The sequence below is a fragment of the Glarea lozoyensis genome, assembly GCF_000409485.1.
Source record: "Glarea lozoyensis ATCC 20868 chromosome Unknown GLAREA4, whole genome shotgun sequence".
Classification (NCBI taxonomy): domain Eukaryota; kingdom Fungi; phylum Ascomycota; class Leotiomycetes; order Helotiales; family Helotiaceae; genus Glarea; species Glarea lozoyensis.
This window is the reverse complement of record NW_007360999.1, coordinates 613,549-630,681: the sequence shown is the minus strand read 5'-3', so window position 1 is coordinate 630,681 and position 17,133 is coordinate 613,549. Positions and strand designations below refer to the sequence as shown.

The following is a 17,133-nucleotide window of genomic DNA, read 5'->3' as shown; positions in this document are numbered from 1 at the left end:
AAGTATTATATATATAGATCTTCTAGCTCTTCTAACTAAATAAAAGAACCTCGAAATATATAAATTAGAAGATAAGTTTATTAAGAATATAGTAAATAAAATTAAGAACCTAGAAAAGAAGAACTATTAGATAATCTATTTAATAAGTAATATACTAAAGATACCTATTTTAGTAAAGTAGGTATTTATATATAAGCTCGATTAAGAAAGTAAATTACTACGTTATAAATTAAGGCTCGTAGTAAGGAGTAATCTATAATATAAGGATACTATTTAATTAACTTATATAGTAACCTTAGCTACTAAGTCCTTCTATCTATATTACACTTTAGCTACTAAATACGACCTCGAGATAAAATAGTTTAACGTCGTAAATATCTTCGTTAATACGGTATAAAAGAAGAATAAAGACTTAGTATATTACTACCTACTACTAGGATTTAAGTAAGTAGATAAGTATATTAAATTAGATAGAGTACTATATAGATTAAAGAATTTCCTAGTACTATAGTACGATAACTTTATTACTATAATTTAAGCTTAAGGCTTAACGTTAAGTAAAGAAGAGCTATATTTAATATATAATAAGGAGTATAAAGTCCTTATTATCTTCTACGTTAATAATATTATTATATTATACTATAAACAGAATAAGGCCGTAGCTAAGCTTATATTTAATAGAATAAGACACTTATACGAGTTAACTAAGCTTAGAGACTACTATTAGTTCCTTAGAATTAAGATCTTAAGAGATAGAGTTAAGAGAACTATAGAACTAGTTTACGACGTATATATCGAGAAAATTACTTTACGTTTCGGCTTAGCCGAGAGAGTAATTCTAGTAACTCTACTTTTAACTATTGACTTCGTTATAAACTAGGATTAAGCGTTAAAGGTAAAGGTTAAGAAGTTCTAAGAGGAAGTTAGTTTAATTCTATATACTATAATTATAATTAGACTAGACGTTACTTTTATAGTCTTCTAGCTATCTTATTTCCTTTAAAACTTAGCTCTCGAGTACCTTAAAGTAGTAGATTAGATAATACGTTACCTATTTAGAATACGTTTTCTTACTATTTAATTCTATACTTATCTACTTAAGATAAGCTTATCTCTTAACCTCTTAGATACTCTAATTATAGCTTCTAATACTTTATTTATAGACGACTCTAAATTATATAGGTTATCGTATAGTTTTATTATTATATTATTTAGAGGTTTAATCTATTAGAGAGTAACTCGATAAAGTATAATTATACTCTTAATAATAGAAATAGAGCTTTTAGGACTCTCTAGTATAAGAAAGAAAGTAATAGCCCTTTAGAGGTTATTTAGAGATATTTAATTAATTCTAAGTTAGCCGTAGAAGATCTATTATAATAACTAGTAAATAATAAGGCTAGTTATATAGAAAGGAGGTAGAGTAGAAACTAAGCTAAGGTATATAGATATCTATAATATATAGTTAAGATAGAAATACTAAAAAGAAAGCTTTAAGGTAGTTTATCTTTTAATAAATAAGATACTAGCTAATAGTCTAACTAAGAACCTACTAAGATATAAGTTTAAGTACTTTTAATTACTTTTTAACCTATAAGATATTAGAGGTATAATTAAGAAGCTAGATTAGAGTTAATTTAGGCGCTTACTTACTAAGACTAAGCTTAAGCTAGAGTATATTAAAGAATTATTTTTATATATTATATATTTATTTTATTAAATAAGTTAGAGGTTCTTATATAGTTTTATAGCGATTAGAATAGTTTAAAGAGGTTATAGAGACAGAAAATAATTAATATTAAGCTACGCCGGGCTAGAGAATAGAATATATTAAGGGGACTAGCCCCGAACCGAAATACTAGACAACTAGCTAACTACTCTAACTAAGTATAGAAATAAAGCTAAGAGAGTCGAACCTAAGTAAGTAAGTATAGCTTAAGGGGTAACCTCGGTTCTTAAGCCGGAGGTACGATCTTAAGTACCTCTATAAAGAGGATTTACGCTTCTTTATAGGCTTTATATCCTCTAGAGAAAGACCTTTAATCTCTTCGAGATTAATTACTATATTATTTAAAACTACCTTTATTCTCGTTAACGTAGAAGTAGGTAGACTACTCTTTTTAAGTAAGTCGATTTTCTTCTAGGCTATACTAGTAACCTCTAAAGCTATATAAGCCGAGGCCTAGAATTTTATAAGATACTATACTTAATTAGCTATACTTAAGTTAGAAATAAGTAGTAGAATATATAGAAGTAGAGTATAGAGGCTTTCTATCTAAGTCTTTTTTAAGACTCTAGCTATAGACTACGATAAAGCTCTTATAATAGAAGCGAGTATAAGTTAGAACTAGGTAGTAAGGGTATAAACTCTCCGTATAGGCGAAGTAGTAATTACTACCTAAATTATAGTAGTAGTAGCTAGTCTTAGTCGTTCGACTATTTAAGAGAGACCGAAGGTAACTAGAGTAAGGCTCCTTATACTTAGTAGTATAAGTACGTTTCTAACCTTTAGCTATAGCCGTAAGACGAGAAGAGACTAGAGTAGGAGACTATAATAATTAGCTACTTAGTTTATAAAAGTAAGTATAAAAACTTATAGGAGATAAGCTCGATAAACTCGAAAGACTTAGAGAGCCTCTACTACTAAGATCTAGATTAAAATTATCCTCTAGACTATTACTACTACTACTACTACTACTACTACTACTACTACTACTACTACTACTACTACTACTACTACTACTACTACTACTACTAATACTAATACCTAATAACTCTTTCTTTCTCGCTAAAAGGCGATAGTACTTCTTATAGTTACTAGCTTTAAAGGCGACGTTTATCTAAGTAGAGATAAGCTTAATCTTTAGTAGTTCTAGTAGCTCTAAAGGAGTATAGTTTTTATACTTAATTTAAGCGCTAGAATCTTTCTCTAGAATAGGAGGTATAACTAGTTTATTCTAACTAGTAGAAAGAATAGTAATATAGTAAGTATTATATTATATAATAGTTACGCGAGTAGTAGCGAGTTACTTAGTAGTTTAACGTCTCTTTAGTATAGTAAAGATTAATTAATTAATTAATTAATTAGAACTAGAAATAAGAGGTAAGAATAATAGAGAATAGAAGGTAATTTCGATAAGATCTAGAGGGTAAGTGTTACTTATATACTTCTAGGAGCTTACCTCTTTAGAAGCTAAGCTTATATTATTTACTTAAGGATAATAGGATAAATTATAATCGGTTAAGTTTAGTAAGCGATATAATATTATATTTCTAAGTATAATAGCTAAAGCTAAGCTTAGAAATATACTATTTTAATACTTATAGGGGGTAGAAATATAAAAGGCTAAGAATAGTAAAGTATAGTTAAATAGATAGGTAGTTCTTTAGAAGATAATATTAAGCGAGAAGTATTTAGGTTTCCGCTTATAATTATTAGGTAATAAATACTTATATTATACTATAGTACTTATAAAGAGTCTATAGTAAGTATAGAATATTCTAGAAAGATATATTACTAAGATAGTAAAGTTAATTTCTAAGCGAATATTCTAGAATAAGGATATTACTAATATTCTTATTAATATTAATAATAGTAACTAGTTAATTTCTAATAAATAGAATCTTCTAGAATAAGGATTTCTACTATATAAGGGTTCTTTAGTTCTAAGTAGATAGCTTCTCTCTCTAAGTAATTTAAGTCTTTTATATTCGAACCTTAAGTCTCGCGACTACGATAATTACCGCTATTCTCCCTACGTTATATCTATATATACTTTATATATATATATACCTTTTAACCTAATAGCACTCGACGTTATATAGTAACGCTAAGCTAGTATATAATTTCGTTATAGCTATATTCTATAAGATTAAAATAGTAAAAGAAAAGAAATAGATAACTATCTTTAGAATAAGGTATAGACTATATAAATAGCTAGTTACTTCTTTCGGTCTAGCGAATATACTAAGTATATTCTAGAGATATATTAACTAGACTCTATAAGGTTATTTAGATAAGTTCTATTTAGCTTAAATAGATAATATTTTAATATATACTATAGAGTTATTATAGAAGTATAGAGATTATATTAATTAGATACTAATATAACTTTAAGATACTAGTCTATAACTAGATATTAGTAAGAGCGAGTTTAAAGTAAAATCGATAAAGTATCTAGACTTTATTATTAAGATAAGAAAAGAGGTTTATATAGATCTAGAAAAAGTAAAAGCTATCTTTAAATAGAAAGCTTTAAAGATAGTTAAAGAAGTCTAAGAATTTCTAGGCTTTATAAACTTCTATAGAAAGTTTATTAGAAACTTTTTCGAGATAGTATAACTAATAACTACGTTAACTCTAAAGAATACTTTATTCTAGTAAGATAGAAGTATATAGAATACCTTTAAATAGCTTAAGAAGATATTTACTAAAGAACTACTATTAGCTATATTTAACTATAATTTAGAGATATTATTAGAAATAGACTCTTCTAGTTATTATATAGATAGTATCCTTATATAGTAAAGAAGAAATAGTTTACTTTAACTCTATAGATTCTTTTTAAAAAAGAATAATAGTACTAAATATAACTACAAGATCTATAATAAGAAGATATTAGTAATTATTAGATATCTAGAGAAGTAGAAAGTAGAGCTAAAGAGTATTTATAAGTTTAAGATTAGAATAGACTATAAGAATCTTGAATACTTTATAATAGTAAAGAAGTTAATAGAGGTATAAGTAAGATAGTTTCTTAAGTTATTCTAGTTTAACTTTAAGCTCTTACATATTCTAAGTAAGAATAATAAATAAGTAAATACTCTATTAAGGAGAGACTAAGATATACTATAAGAAGACTTAGATAAGAGGCTCTAGGTAAGAACTCTATAACTTCTTAAGCTAGAAACCTTTATAAAGTTACTAAAGAACGTTATTAAAGTTACCTATAAGTACTAGGTAAAACTAGTTATATAAAGCTATTAAGAAGCTTTAGAAAGAACTATAATAATAATAATACTAGAACTAACTATAGATAGACTAGGCGAGATTAGTAGTACTTTAGAAGATAAAAGGTAGAACGCCTCTAATAATCTAACTCTAGTAAGTAAGGCTTCTAATAAAGAAGAGGTTTCTTTCGGCCTAGATAGAACTCTAGTAAATAAGAAACTAGCGACTCTCTAGAAGACTATAAAAGAAAATAATAAGGTTTACTAAGTATTAATAGAATATATATAGAAGAGAATAAGAAGTTTTTAGCTAAAATTAAATAATAGATATTAATAAATAAGTATTCTCTCTCTAGTATAGAGAAGTTATAGTTTTATAGAAGATAATAGATATCTAATTCTAAGAAGCTTAGAATAAAGCTAACCTAATAAGTATATAACTTAATTATATATAGATACCTAGAATAGAAAGCTACTAATACTATTCTTATAAGATAGTTCTTTTAGCTAGAAATATTAAAGTAAGTTAGAAGATTTATAAGAAATTATAATATCTATAGGAGAAATAAAGCCTAGAGAGATAGATAGTAAGAATTCCTTAAGCCGCTTCTAGTTTCTAGTTAACCTTAGTAAAAGATATTAGTTAACTTTATTAATAAGTTACCTAAAAGCGATAGTTATATAAATATTATAGTAGTAATAAATAGGTTAATAAAAGAAGTTATATTTTAACCTCTAGATAATATTATAGCTAAGATAGTTACTAAGTAGTTTATAACTACTTATTACTAATAGTATAGATTACTAAGAGCTATTATTTTAGATAGAGAAACCTAGTTTATAAGCTTCTTATAGAGATAAGTCTATTAGAAGCTAAAGATTCTATAGAGACTTTCTATAGCTTTTAATCTAGAGATAGATAGGTCTACTAAGAGAATAAACTAGAATATTAAAGCTTATATTAGAAACTTTATAGATTTTAACTAGAAGAAATAGATTTAATTACTAGTATATACTAAACTTATAATTAATAATAAGAATATAGCCTCTATAGAAGTAAGTCTATTTTTCTTATATTATAGTTACTACGTTAAGCTAGTTTAGTTTAATAAGAAAATTACTATAAATAAAGATACTTTATAGTTATTAATCTAGAAAACTAATATTATTCTAAAGAAGTTAAAAGATATATAAGACTTTACTTAAGTAGTAATAGTTATCGCTTAGTAGAATATAGAAGGCTAGATAAATAAGTAGAGAAGTTAAGCCTCTACTTTTAAGAAAGGTAATAAAGTATAGTTAGATCTAAGAAATATAAAGATAAACTTTCTAAGTAAGAAACTAGATATAAAGTATACTAAATTTATAGTCTTAGAAACTATAGGTATATACTTTTATTAGTTAGATATACTATCTAGAGTATATAACGTCTTCTATAATAAGCTCTTATAACTAGTAGTAACAGACCTATTACCGAGCTAGGTTTATAATAATAGTTAACTATAACTAAGTCTAGTTACTAATAAAGATTACTACGAGGTAGATAAAATTCTAGATAAAAAATAAGGTAGAGAAAGAAGTATATACGTCCTTATTAAATAGGTAAGTTATATATAATTAATATAGAAATAAAGAGTAGAAATAGAGAAACTAGCGGCTCTAGATATCTAGAATAATAAAGTTAATAAAAGACTAGTAGTTTTAATATACTTAAAAGAATATACTTAGTTAAAAATATAACTAAATATCTAGAAAGACGAGATATCTAAATCCTAGTAATAGAGAATATAAAATAGTATTAGTAAAATAAGACTATTACTATAAATAAGATAAAAGAATAGTCTCTAACTAACTATATAAATATAGTTAGTAGAAGACTAAGTAATAGAGAAAGTACTTAATTATATTAGTTAAGTAGGTAAAGATATATAGAGTTAGGACTAGGCTACTAAGCGAGTATATATAAGAGTATTTAGAGAATATAATTTTTAAAGTTTTTTAAGCTATAAGTAGATAATAAATAAGATATAATAATAGAAGAAGCCTCTATAAGTATAGAAGAGAAGTATTATAATAGGTTAGACTTAAAGGTAGTACTTAGTATAGCCTATACTAGAGTTATATATATATACGTAACTTACCTCGCTTACCTTACCTATATATAAGAAGCTATAGCTCTACCTCTCTTTCTTTCTTAGTAATTATAAACTATTATAAATAACTCTACTACTTTAACTAAAGGCTTAGCCTATAATATTATTAAGTTAAAGCTTAATACTAGACTTATAATCTATAATAAAGTTAAATTAAAATTTTATATAATAAAGACTATATAACTTAATAATATATAATAAAGTATATATTTTACTTAAAGAACTTTAAAACTAAAGAGAAGAGCTATTCTCTTATATAAATAATAATCTTAGTTATTAGTAAGCTTTAAAGCTAAACTAATTAACCTATAAGATAACTACTAATATCTTATCTATATTTATTAATCTTATCTTTAACTATTAATCTACTAAATAACTACTAATATTAATATTAGATATTAATATATTAAATAGTACTATATATACCTATATACTAGCTAAATAATAAAGTATTATAATTCTTATTTTCTTATCTATAGTAAATAGAAATAATAAGAATATAATATAACTAAGTTTAAACTTAAGTTATACTAACTAAATCTAACTAGATAATATATAAAGAAATAATATAAGTACTTATTACTATATATTAATAAAGCTAATAATTAGTATAGTATATAAAATTCTTAGTATTTTTATTTATATAAAGAAATTTATACTAAATTACTTCATTTTTATATAGTATAATCTCTTAAGTTATAAATATATTTTTTAGTTATAGAAAATAATTAAGAACTATACTATATATAATTAAAAGAAGATTATAAGAAATAAAGTTTATATATATTACTTAATAGTTATATAGAGCTTTATTATATTTACTATAATTATTAAAATATATAAAACTAATTAAAGTAGAATCTAGCTAGCTAAGCTATTTTAATCTTTATATTAATAGTATACTAGATCTTTTTAATAATATAATTTTAAATAATTTTCTTTATTATAAAATATTTTATTTTTTAGACTAAAGATTTATATACTTTCTACTATTCTTTTTACTAAAACTAGAATAATAAAGTAAATATAGTTTAATATTATAAGTAATTAGATTTTTTAAATTTTATTTTATAATTAAATAACTTATTTACTAACTAAGATAAGTATTAACTCTAGTTTTATTAATTACTTTTTTATAAAGTATTTTATTATAAAAAATAAATAGTTTTTCTTTAAATTATTTAAAAAGATAAAAGTAATATATAATCTCTTTTTATACTCTAGAGAATATATACTTACTTTTTTATATAAAAAAGTTTAAATCTATCTATATAAATAAGCTAAAACCTTTTAGTTACTAGTTTAATAATACTAAATTACTTAAAAAAGTACTTTTTAAATGTAAACTAACTCTTTAAGTATAAAATTAACTATATAGTATACTATTTCTAGAAATAAAATAAAGTATTAAAGTAATATAGAAATTACTTATTATTATTTCTTTATATTTTCTTATAAATATAAGTAATTTTATTATTATATATATACTTCTTAGTTTTAAAATCTAGATCCTTATTAATAATTAAGTATTTACTACTATATATATTAAGTCTATACTTCTTCTTATATATATCTATACTTTTCTTTTATATATATTTAGTAATAATTAAAAGAAAAAATATAAAAGAATATATAGATATACTATTTCTAAAGTACTTTTTTCTTAATTTTAACTAAAACCTTTAACTATATATACTTTCTTTATATAATATAATATAGATTATATTATAATTATTCTTTTTAGTATATTTAAGTTTTATTAAAATAGAGTTATCTTTTATAATTTTAGTATATTTAGTATATAACTTAACTATATATAGATTATTTAAAAATTAATTAATAGTCTTATATTTAAGTAGAGATAATTAGATAGTAGTTATACTAACTAGTAAAGAAGACTTTAATAATTATTAATAAAACTATAAGAAATATAGATAGATATATATACTAATTATTTTAGCTTATTAGAACTTTTAGATAATTCTAGTTATACTTACTTCTTAATTTTAACTATTTTCTATTATATATTAGTCTTACTATCTCTCTTATAATTACTATACTAAAATATATATATCTATATATAGATTAACTACTATATTAAATTATATATTATAATTAATAATTATTATAAAAGTAAAAGATTCTAATTAAGGTTTAGTTTAATATATAGACTATAAAGACTACTCTAAGTTATACTAAAGTAAATTAAACTAAATCTATTTTAGATTTCTCTAAAATAAAATAATCTTAATATTACTACTAACTCTAGATATAGTACTATAATAATATATTAAGAAATAGTAATACTACTCTCTTTTTTATAATTATTTACTAATTTCTTATATAGACTTTCTCTACTTCTTTCTAAGATAATATTAAATAGTTAATATAAGAAGCTATAGAGTAAATTAAAGAAGTTAAAATAGTTATTAATATAGTTATAACTAATAAGTTAGCTTAGCTTATAGTACTTAAGGTAAGTATTAAATAATTATCTTATAATCTTTCTTCTAAAGTATTATACTATAGCTATAAGAAGTCTTAATACTCTATTAACACTCTCTCTAAATATCTATCTCTCTACTTACGAATAAACATATCCCGTGTAATTCCGTTACTGTCGCACATACTTCTGAAGATACCACCCCGATCCCAAAGAACCAACGGGGCATCCAGCTCAACTATCTCCCCCTTATCCATAACACACACACAATTATACTGAATGACGGTGCGGAGTCGGTGCGCGATTGCGATCAAGGTCTTGCCTTCTAGCCCCGTCGCCAGTGTCTCCTGGATACGCGCATCGGTTTCGGGGTCGACGCTGCTCGTGCCCTCGTCAACAAGCACAATTTTGGTGTCTCGCAGTAGGGCTCGCGCAAATGCAATGAGTTGGCGCTGCCCGAGCGAGAAGTTGAGGCCTTCAGCGTCAACCTGTGCATCAAGTGTCACACGCATCTCAGGTGCCTCATCGGGCCCGCTGCCACTGTCCTGAGCTTCTTTGGCATCGCCTTCCGGGTCATCCTTTTCATGTTTGACCGCAGAAGTATCCGGGTTCAAATGTGCTTGGCGCAGAGCATCCCATAGTTCCAAATCCGTGTGTTTGTTGAAAGGGTCGATGTTGGAGCGAATGGTTCCTTGGAAAAGTGTTGGGTCCTGTGGAATGATGGCCAAGGAAGATCGAAGACGATGAAGTCCGATTTTGCTGATATCAACCCCGTCAATCGTGATGCTACCGCCTGAGATCTCAGTGAGTCTGAAGAGCGTCGATAGTATAGTACTCTTTCCAGCGCCGGTACGGCCAACTATGCCTATTTTCTCCCCGCCAGAGATTTGCAGAGAGAAACCATCTATCACCAGAGGCAAGTCTTCGCGGTAGCGCATTTTGACAGCCTCATATTGAATTGCCCCATGCTCCGGCCACGTAGGGCGAACTGGCGCACCCTCAAGGGGAGCCTCTTGGTCAAGCGAGTTCGTGTATTTGTATAGACGCTCCATGTTCGACATTGAATTGTTGATTTCAATGAGATACTTGACCACCGTCTGCATCGTGCCCACCATTGCCATGCTGTAAGTTAGCAACAGACCGGAAATGCTGGGCGAGACGGGCAGTGAGTTCGTGACCACAAGGATCCCCGTGACAAAGCTCAGCAGAGTGCCAATAAAGTCCATACGAACGGACAGCCAGTTGTGGGTGGCAAAAGTCAAATAGTACGCACTGTCCATGTCATCGATGGAGTCGTGTACCACCTTGACAAACTGTTGCTCCCGACCATACGCACGAATGCACGCTGCACCGATAAGAGCTTCATTGAACCGAGCAAAAGCCACGCCGTCCAACGTCAAGTGATGGCGCCTGAGCTCGCGTGCAGTACTCCTGTAATATGAGATGCACCACCAGAGCATAACGGCTCCTAAGACCAATGCGATGACAAACTGTTGTTCGTGAGCTTAAGTACATTGAAACCGTTGCGGCGACATAGATAGAGGGACTTACGTAGTAGAAGTAAACGACAATGAGGACATAGGAGCCTAAGAGAGCGGCACCGTTAATCAGCAACTGCTGAACGGCAACAACCATGTTGTTGTCTAGCACATCTATGTCTATGGTAAAACGATATATCATGCGACCGAGAGGGGTAGTGTCAAAAACTGTAATAGGCGCCCGAAGGGTCTGCCATAGAGCATTGTTCGACATGACCTTACTTGACTTGATGCAAATCAAGCAAGTGACAAGGGAAGACAGAAAAAGGAAAACTATCTGTATGAGGCTCAAGCCGGCGTAGATACCAATCTGGATAGAGTCAGTCAGGAGTTTCGCCAGAAGGTTGTAGGATATAATACATATTGGTTACGAGTGAGGTCAAATTTGTTTTGGACCCACCATGAGAGCCATAAGCCGCCCATTATGCTGGAAGTTCTAAACAAGGACTGTCCGATCAACATCACCAAGCCGTTCCATAGACTGCCGGATGCTCTCAACCAAGATATATACACCGATAGCGGCACACTGTCAATGATTTTGGTTTCTTCCTGAATCAGCTTGGTGACATCAAGCTTTGTACCATCCTCGGCTTGATTCTCTTCTGTCCCTGCTTTACCTTCTGGCGTCGTTTCGTCGATATCGTCACGATTCTGCTGGTCGTGTCCCCTAAAGGTCATCATTTCGCGGAATGCAGGCGTGGTGCTCATAAGCTCTTCGTAAGTGCCGCTGGCCTCGATCCGGCCGTCCACCATCCAGATGATCTTGTCGAAACGAGACATCAGGTGCAAGTGATGCGTGGCGAGGAACCTACACTTGGATTGTAGCAGACCACAGATGGCCTCATTGAAGATATGCTTTCCTACGTGGGAGTCAACAGCGGAAAGCGGGTCATCGAGAAGAACAACGTCAGCATCGGAGTAGATGGCACGAGCAATGTTTATCCGCTGCTTCTGGCCACCAGACAACGTTACACCCCGCTCGCCAATCTCCGTCATGTCGCCGTCTGGCAGTGCTTGCATGTCCGGTATCAGGGCACAAGCTTGTAACACGTCAGAGTATAGTTGCTTGTCGAAAGGCTTCCCAAAGATGATGTTATCGCGAACGGTAGCGTTTTGAATCCACGCGTACTGTGGACAATATGCTCTGTCGGCGCCAAATCGAACATCGCCTCCAATCCGCCTCATTTCTCCAGCAAGAGCACTGAGAAGTGAAGTTTTCCCAGATCCAACACTACCGATGATTCCGACCAACTCGTTTCGTTGATACTCGAAGCTAAGGTCGTTCAGAGAAAATGGTTTGTCAAGACCGTGCTTTTCTGTATCTTTATCATGGTCCTCTGGCGAGTTCTTTAAAGCCCGTCTCCTTTTGGAGGTTTTCGCTAAAAATCGCTTAGCCGTCTTGCCTCCTTTTTTATACGCTTCCTCCTCGTCGACCAGAATATTCTCCCAGGTGAAGGACGCGTGGTTGAGCTGAACCGCAGGCCCAAGGTCAGACTCATTTCCACCCTGCGGTGGCATTTCTTCAGCGAGATAGTAGTCCTCTAGCCGCTTTAGCGATTGAAATGCATCCAGCAAGAGGCCGAAGGCAACTGGCAGCCAATTTGTCGGCACGCGCAGCATGTAAAAGATTGCTAAAGACGAGAACACCACCGCTGCATCTAGACGACCAAAGACGACTGCATACACGATGAACGTCGTCATGATAGCAAGAACAGGTAGAAACTGAGCAATCCCTCCGACGGCACATCTGATGAGATGCATCACTTGCAACGCTCGAGTCTCTGACGCACGAATGCCCTTCAGACGGTCCAGAAAGAAGGTTTCCCAACTGAAATACTTGACAAACCGGATGCCCTGGAATATCTCTTGTGTGAGCGTGACCCGCTGATCGGTAAACTTGTTGATACGAGCTCGACTTGCGACCAGCGGACGGGTGGCGTAGGTGACAGCAGCGAGGCCAAAAATTAGAATAGCTGCCCCTGTGAGTGCAGGCCAACCCAGATTGTACACTAACAGGGCGACTGTGAGCACGATCTGGTACACCGACAGCCATCCCAAGTGGAAGACAGCAATGGCTTGCTCTATGCGGGCAGTGTCTGTGGAGATCAGATTCATTACACGTCCATTGGACCAGCCCTTGGCATCTGCACGCCAGAGACTAGTGTCCGCTTCCCCAGTTTCTGGCTTTCCCCCGGCCTTGGCGCGGCTGGAAAGTTTCAATGATTTACTAAAAGCTAGAGCAATGAGGGCGCTGCGAATCTGTCCCCCAAGCAGTGTGCCTCGATAATAAAATTGCGTTGAGGCGAAATTCTGCAGAATTTGCATAGCTGAGATGCCAATGACATATCCAATTCCTGTAGCGACCGACGAAGACACCGGCACTCCATCTACTGGATAGTATGCCAGTTGCACCCAACTGATGAGGAAACGCAAGGTGAATGGTGTTAGGACCTGCAAGGTTGCCACCCAGAATTGACAGAGGGCTCCCAACCAGAAGTCAAATTTGAAGATCTCGTAGAGGGCCCTCAGAAGAGGCCATCGCATCCGAGCCGTGTGTTTTCCTATGAACGAATCATGAAGTCGAGGTTCAAGCATGCGTATGAGCCTTGCATTTGGTACAGTCCAGATGTCGTTCCGCTCTAGATGCCTTTTGAAACCTGCCTACGCCCGTTATTTCAGTATCAAGCACCAACAAGCTTCCCCCACATACGCACACAGACAGACGCGAGAGGGGATAGTAATAAGAGAAAAGCAGCTTACACTCATGAGGGGACTTAGCCACGAGAACGATATTTTGCTCCAAAAACCTGCGTTTGCCTCTGCAGATGCCTCTCTTTGCGCAGGAATCTCTGGAACATTGTACCGCCCACCAATCACCTTCAGCCACTGCGGGGCCATTGTTGAAAAAACGAAGTTGAAGAATGAGGCGGTCAGTGATGTTCAGCAGAGCAAGAGACGTAACTTGGTTGCCGCGTTCATACTTGTTGGTTCATTGCCTCTATTCACTCACGTGACTGTTGAAAGGGGGCACAGGGGCACTCTAAACAGAAAACGTCAGGATTGTGCGTGCCTGTAAACCAGCAAGGTTGCGTTTGAGACATGACGAAACGAAAGACGTGTATGTACTGTCATAACGAGCCGCCCTTTGCAAGCTTGCAGTGGGATGTTCCGAGTGTTCCAGGATAGCTAGTCTCCTGCAATGTCAAGCGCCGGGCTGAGATCTGCGCCGCGATGTATGGTCACAAATACTAGGATGTGCATGCGTCAGATGTAAGGTCAACCGTCAACAAGTCTTATCGGAGCTAAGAAAATGCCATACCTGCCTAATGGGAATTCCATCGAACTGGCCTGGGAATTAGCCAGGCATTGTTGGATTGCCATTCGGACCGTTTACGACAGGGAAGCTCTGGCCATGACGCGACCATCGAAGGATGCACGAACTTCGAAGCAGCTGAATTATCGCGAATAATATGGTGCGGTCTGCAACCTTATCACTCACATCATGTGACCAAATCAAATCATCAAATTATTGAGATATCAGCATTTTATTTGTGTTCTATTTGCCACTGTATCTAGCAGTAGTTTTAACTCTTGTGGTTTAATACCGTGGTTCTGAGAAAACCACGCTTTCCTAGTCTAGATCCTGATGCTGAATACCACAATTGAGACTGCGAGAAAGAGCAAAGCAGCAAGTCCGAAGGGAAGCCCGAGCCACCAATCTCCCAATCTCATACCCAGGCGGAAGGCCCAAGCCATCCCTGGTCCCGCCACAAGACTTCCTAATCCTTCCATAACAGATATAAGTGCGTAAAGACGCCCAATGTCGCTTGTGTTGCTCGCGTGGTGGGACTCGACGAGATATGTTACTAGGCTGCGAATGATTGGAACGAAGCCCATGCCAAGGATGAAAACGATCAGTCCTTAGAGAAGTGTCAGCGTTTTCGGGGTGGACGCATTGAAAATGTCAAAGGAATTACCAGTAATCATAAGGAACACTGTTTGTGATAGGAAAAGGATAAAAGCCCCCAAGACTAGAAGAATGACACTAGCTTTCCCAACCCAGAGATCTCTAGAAGGCGGACTCAAGCCAGAAAACGCAAAGTTCATGATGACAGGTAAGATTACCGCAAACAGGGTGATAGTAACGCTGGCCCGTAGCGATATAAGTAAGCCGGCCTATACACAACCCCGCATTAGACACAGGTATATCGTCGAGTGAAAGAGAGGACATAGGTGATTGCTTACTTGCGCAATAGTCCAGTTGTACTTCTTGGATGCATATTGGAACAGGACGTTATTAGCCTGACGGCCAACTTTTGAGATAAAGAAGCTCGAAACGAGAGCCAAGACAGTTAGGTCGCGTGTTACGAACTCAAATGATTCTCTTGCTCGCTGGATCTTGTCCTTCCACTTGATACTACTATGCTTGCTTTGATCAATTGATTCTGAGTCATTCGCGCCACTTGCTACGCTATCATCAACGTGATTTGGAGGGCTGGGCACAGCTATGGGGAGTGTTTCTGGCAAAGTGAGTGCGATCATGGCTGCGAGTCCTCCGAACAATACAGCTAAAAGCAATGGGATCCAGACATTTTGAGACATCAAGTAGGACGCAATCGGCGGAACAAAGACGTCCGCGACTTGGTCGGTACAGAATCGATAAAAAAACACGGTACTCCTGGAATGGTAGAGATCTAGTTAGCGAACTGTTGCCCATTAAGAGGGATTGCAGAGCTAAATCTATACCTGAACTCGGGCGGTACAACATCAGCAACCATTGTTGTCAATAAAGTCGTACCGGTTGCTCCACCACCGCCAATCAAGGAAAAAAGCGATGACAGCCAGACATATTCTAGAGGCAGTTTCAACCCCCCAACCTATCAACTGAGCATTAGCACAAATTCCGTATGAGGACCTGCCGCGCCGGGTGGTACGTACAAAGAAGAGAGTTGATGCCCAGGTCAACGCGTATCCCGTTAACGCAAAGACCAAAACCCACTTGCGTCCATATGTATCAGCGATATATCCGTAGGGAACGGGAAGCAGGATGGCTGGGATACTGTCGAAGAACAATTGCCAGCCCAGTACCGACGCAACCTTGCTTTGCACGGGGTCGACTTTGCAGAAACGCTCCGGCACGGAGCCATCTGGATCAAGCAGCGAGGGATCGTGTCGCGAATAGTAGTTGGTACATGCGATAGATTCGAAGAGCCGGATTCGTGGGGCGGTGAAGAGGTCTTCACCAATATCAGATATGATGGCGAGTCCCAATAAGAGGAGCACAACGTGAATCCACGGCCATGAGCTGCGTGTGCGGTGAGTAATTATCAGCGGCTTGTCTGGGCTATCTTCTGTCTCAGTGGGCAACCCGAGAAGTGGTCTTGATTCCTCGATTTCGTCCACATGACTGTTCTCGACATGATGTGCCGCCATGTTGTTGCACGGCAGGATTTGAGGACGTAGGAAGAGTCGAAATTGAGGTTGGAGGTTTGTAATCGTAAGTAACCGAAATCGAACAGTCGTTTGGTGTTACGAGTAAGTATGATAAGGGGAAGCCTTAATTTGCGGTGCCTATGACACCTTGCTATTAGCCCTTGACCTCACAGAGAAAAAGTCATTTTCTCCCGAATCTTAGGTTATAGACATACAGCCAAGTTATGTTCTGACTGTGGAACGAAAGTACGGTATCCCCTCAGCTGCCGTGAGAATCACACTTCCATGCACGCGCTTGTTCATCGAATAAGGGCACTAGGATGCTTCAGTTAGAGCTGTTTAGTTGGTCAAGTAAGCGTCGCACGGACGCTGTGCTGGTGGCCAAGCTATGGCAAGGTGGGGGTATTCTGCTGCAATTGCGGGGGTGTACATTTTTGGGGCCAGGTACAATAAGTATTACTGTAATTAATGTGACTCTGCCACTAAATACTGTAAATAGGTTAGGTAATTTATTAAGCGGATATCTTTCTAGTCAACTACACGCATTAAACAATCAATCCTCCAAATTTTCATAGTTCATTATTTCATTTCCTTTTCTTTCCATAGATACATTAGT

The 17,133-nt window shown here is 34.2% G+C and overlaps 1 protein-coding gene across 1 annotated transcript; it reads right to left on the bottom strand.

Annotated features, from left to right (window-relative positions):
- Nucleotides 1-14,720: 14,720 nt before the first annotated feature.
- On the bottom strand, nucleotides 14,721-16,517 carry GLAREA_09562 (MFS general substrate transporter; the record flags this gene model as incomplete). Its single annotated transcript, XM_008086159.1, has 5 exons — nucleotides 14,721-15,004; nucleotides 15,062-15,260; nucleotides 15,330-15,762; nucleotides 15,831-15,961; nucleotides 16,023-16,517. The coding sequence occupies 5 exons, from the start codon at nucleotides 16,515-16,517 to the stop codon at nucleotides 14,721-14,723; spliced, it is 1,542 nt and encodes a 513-aa protein (XP_008084350.1).
- Between the last annotated feature and the right edge of the window lie 616 nt (nucleotides 16,518-17,133).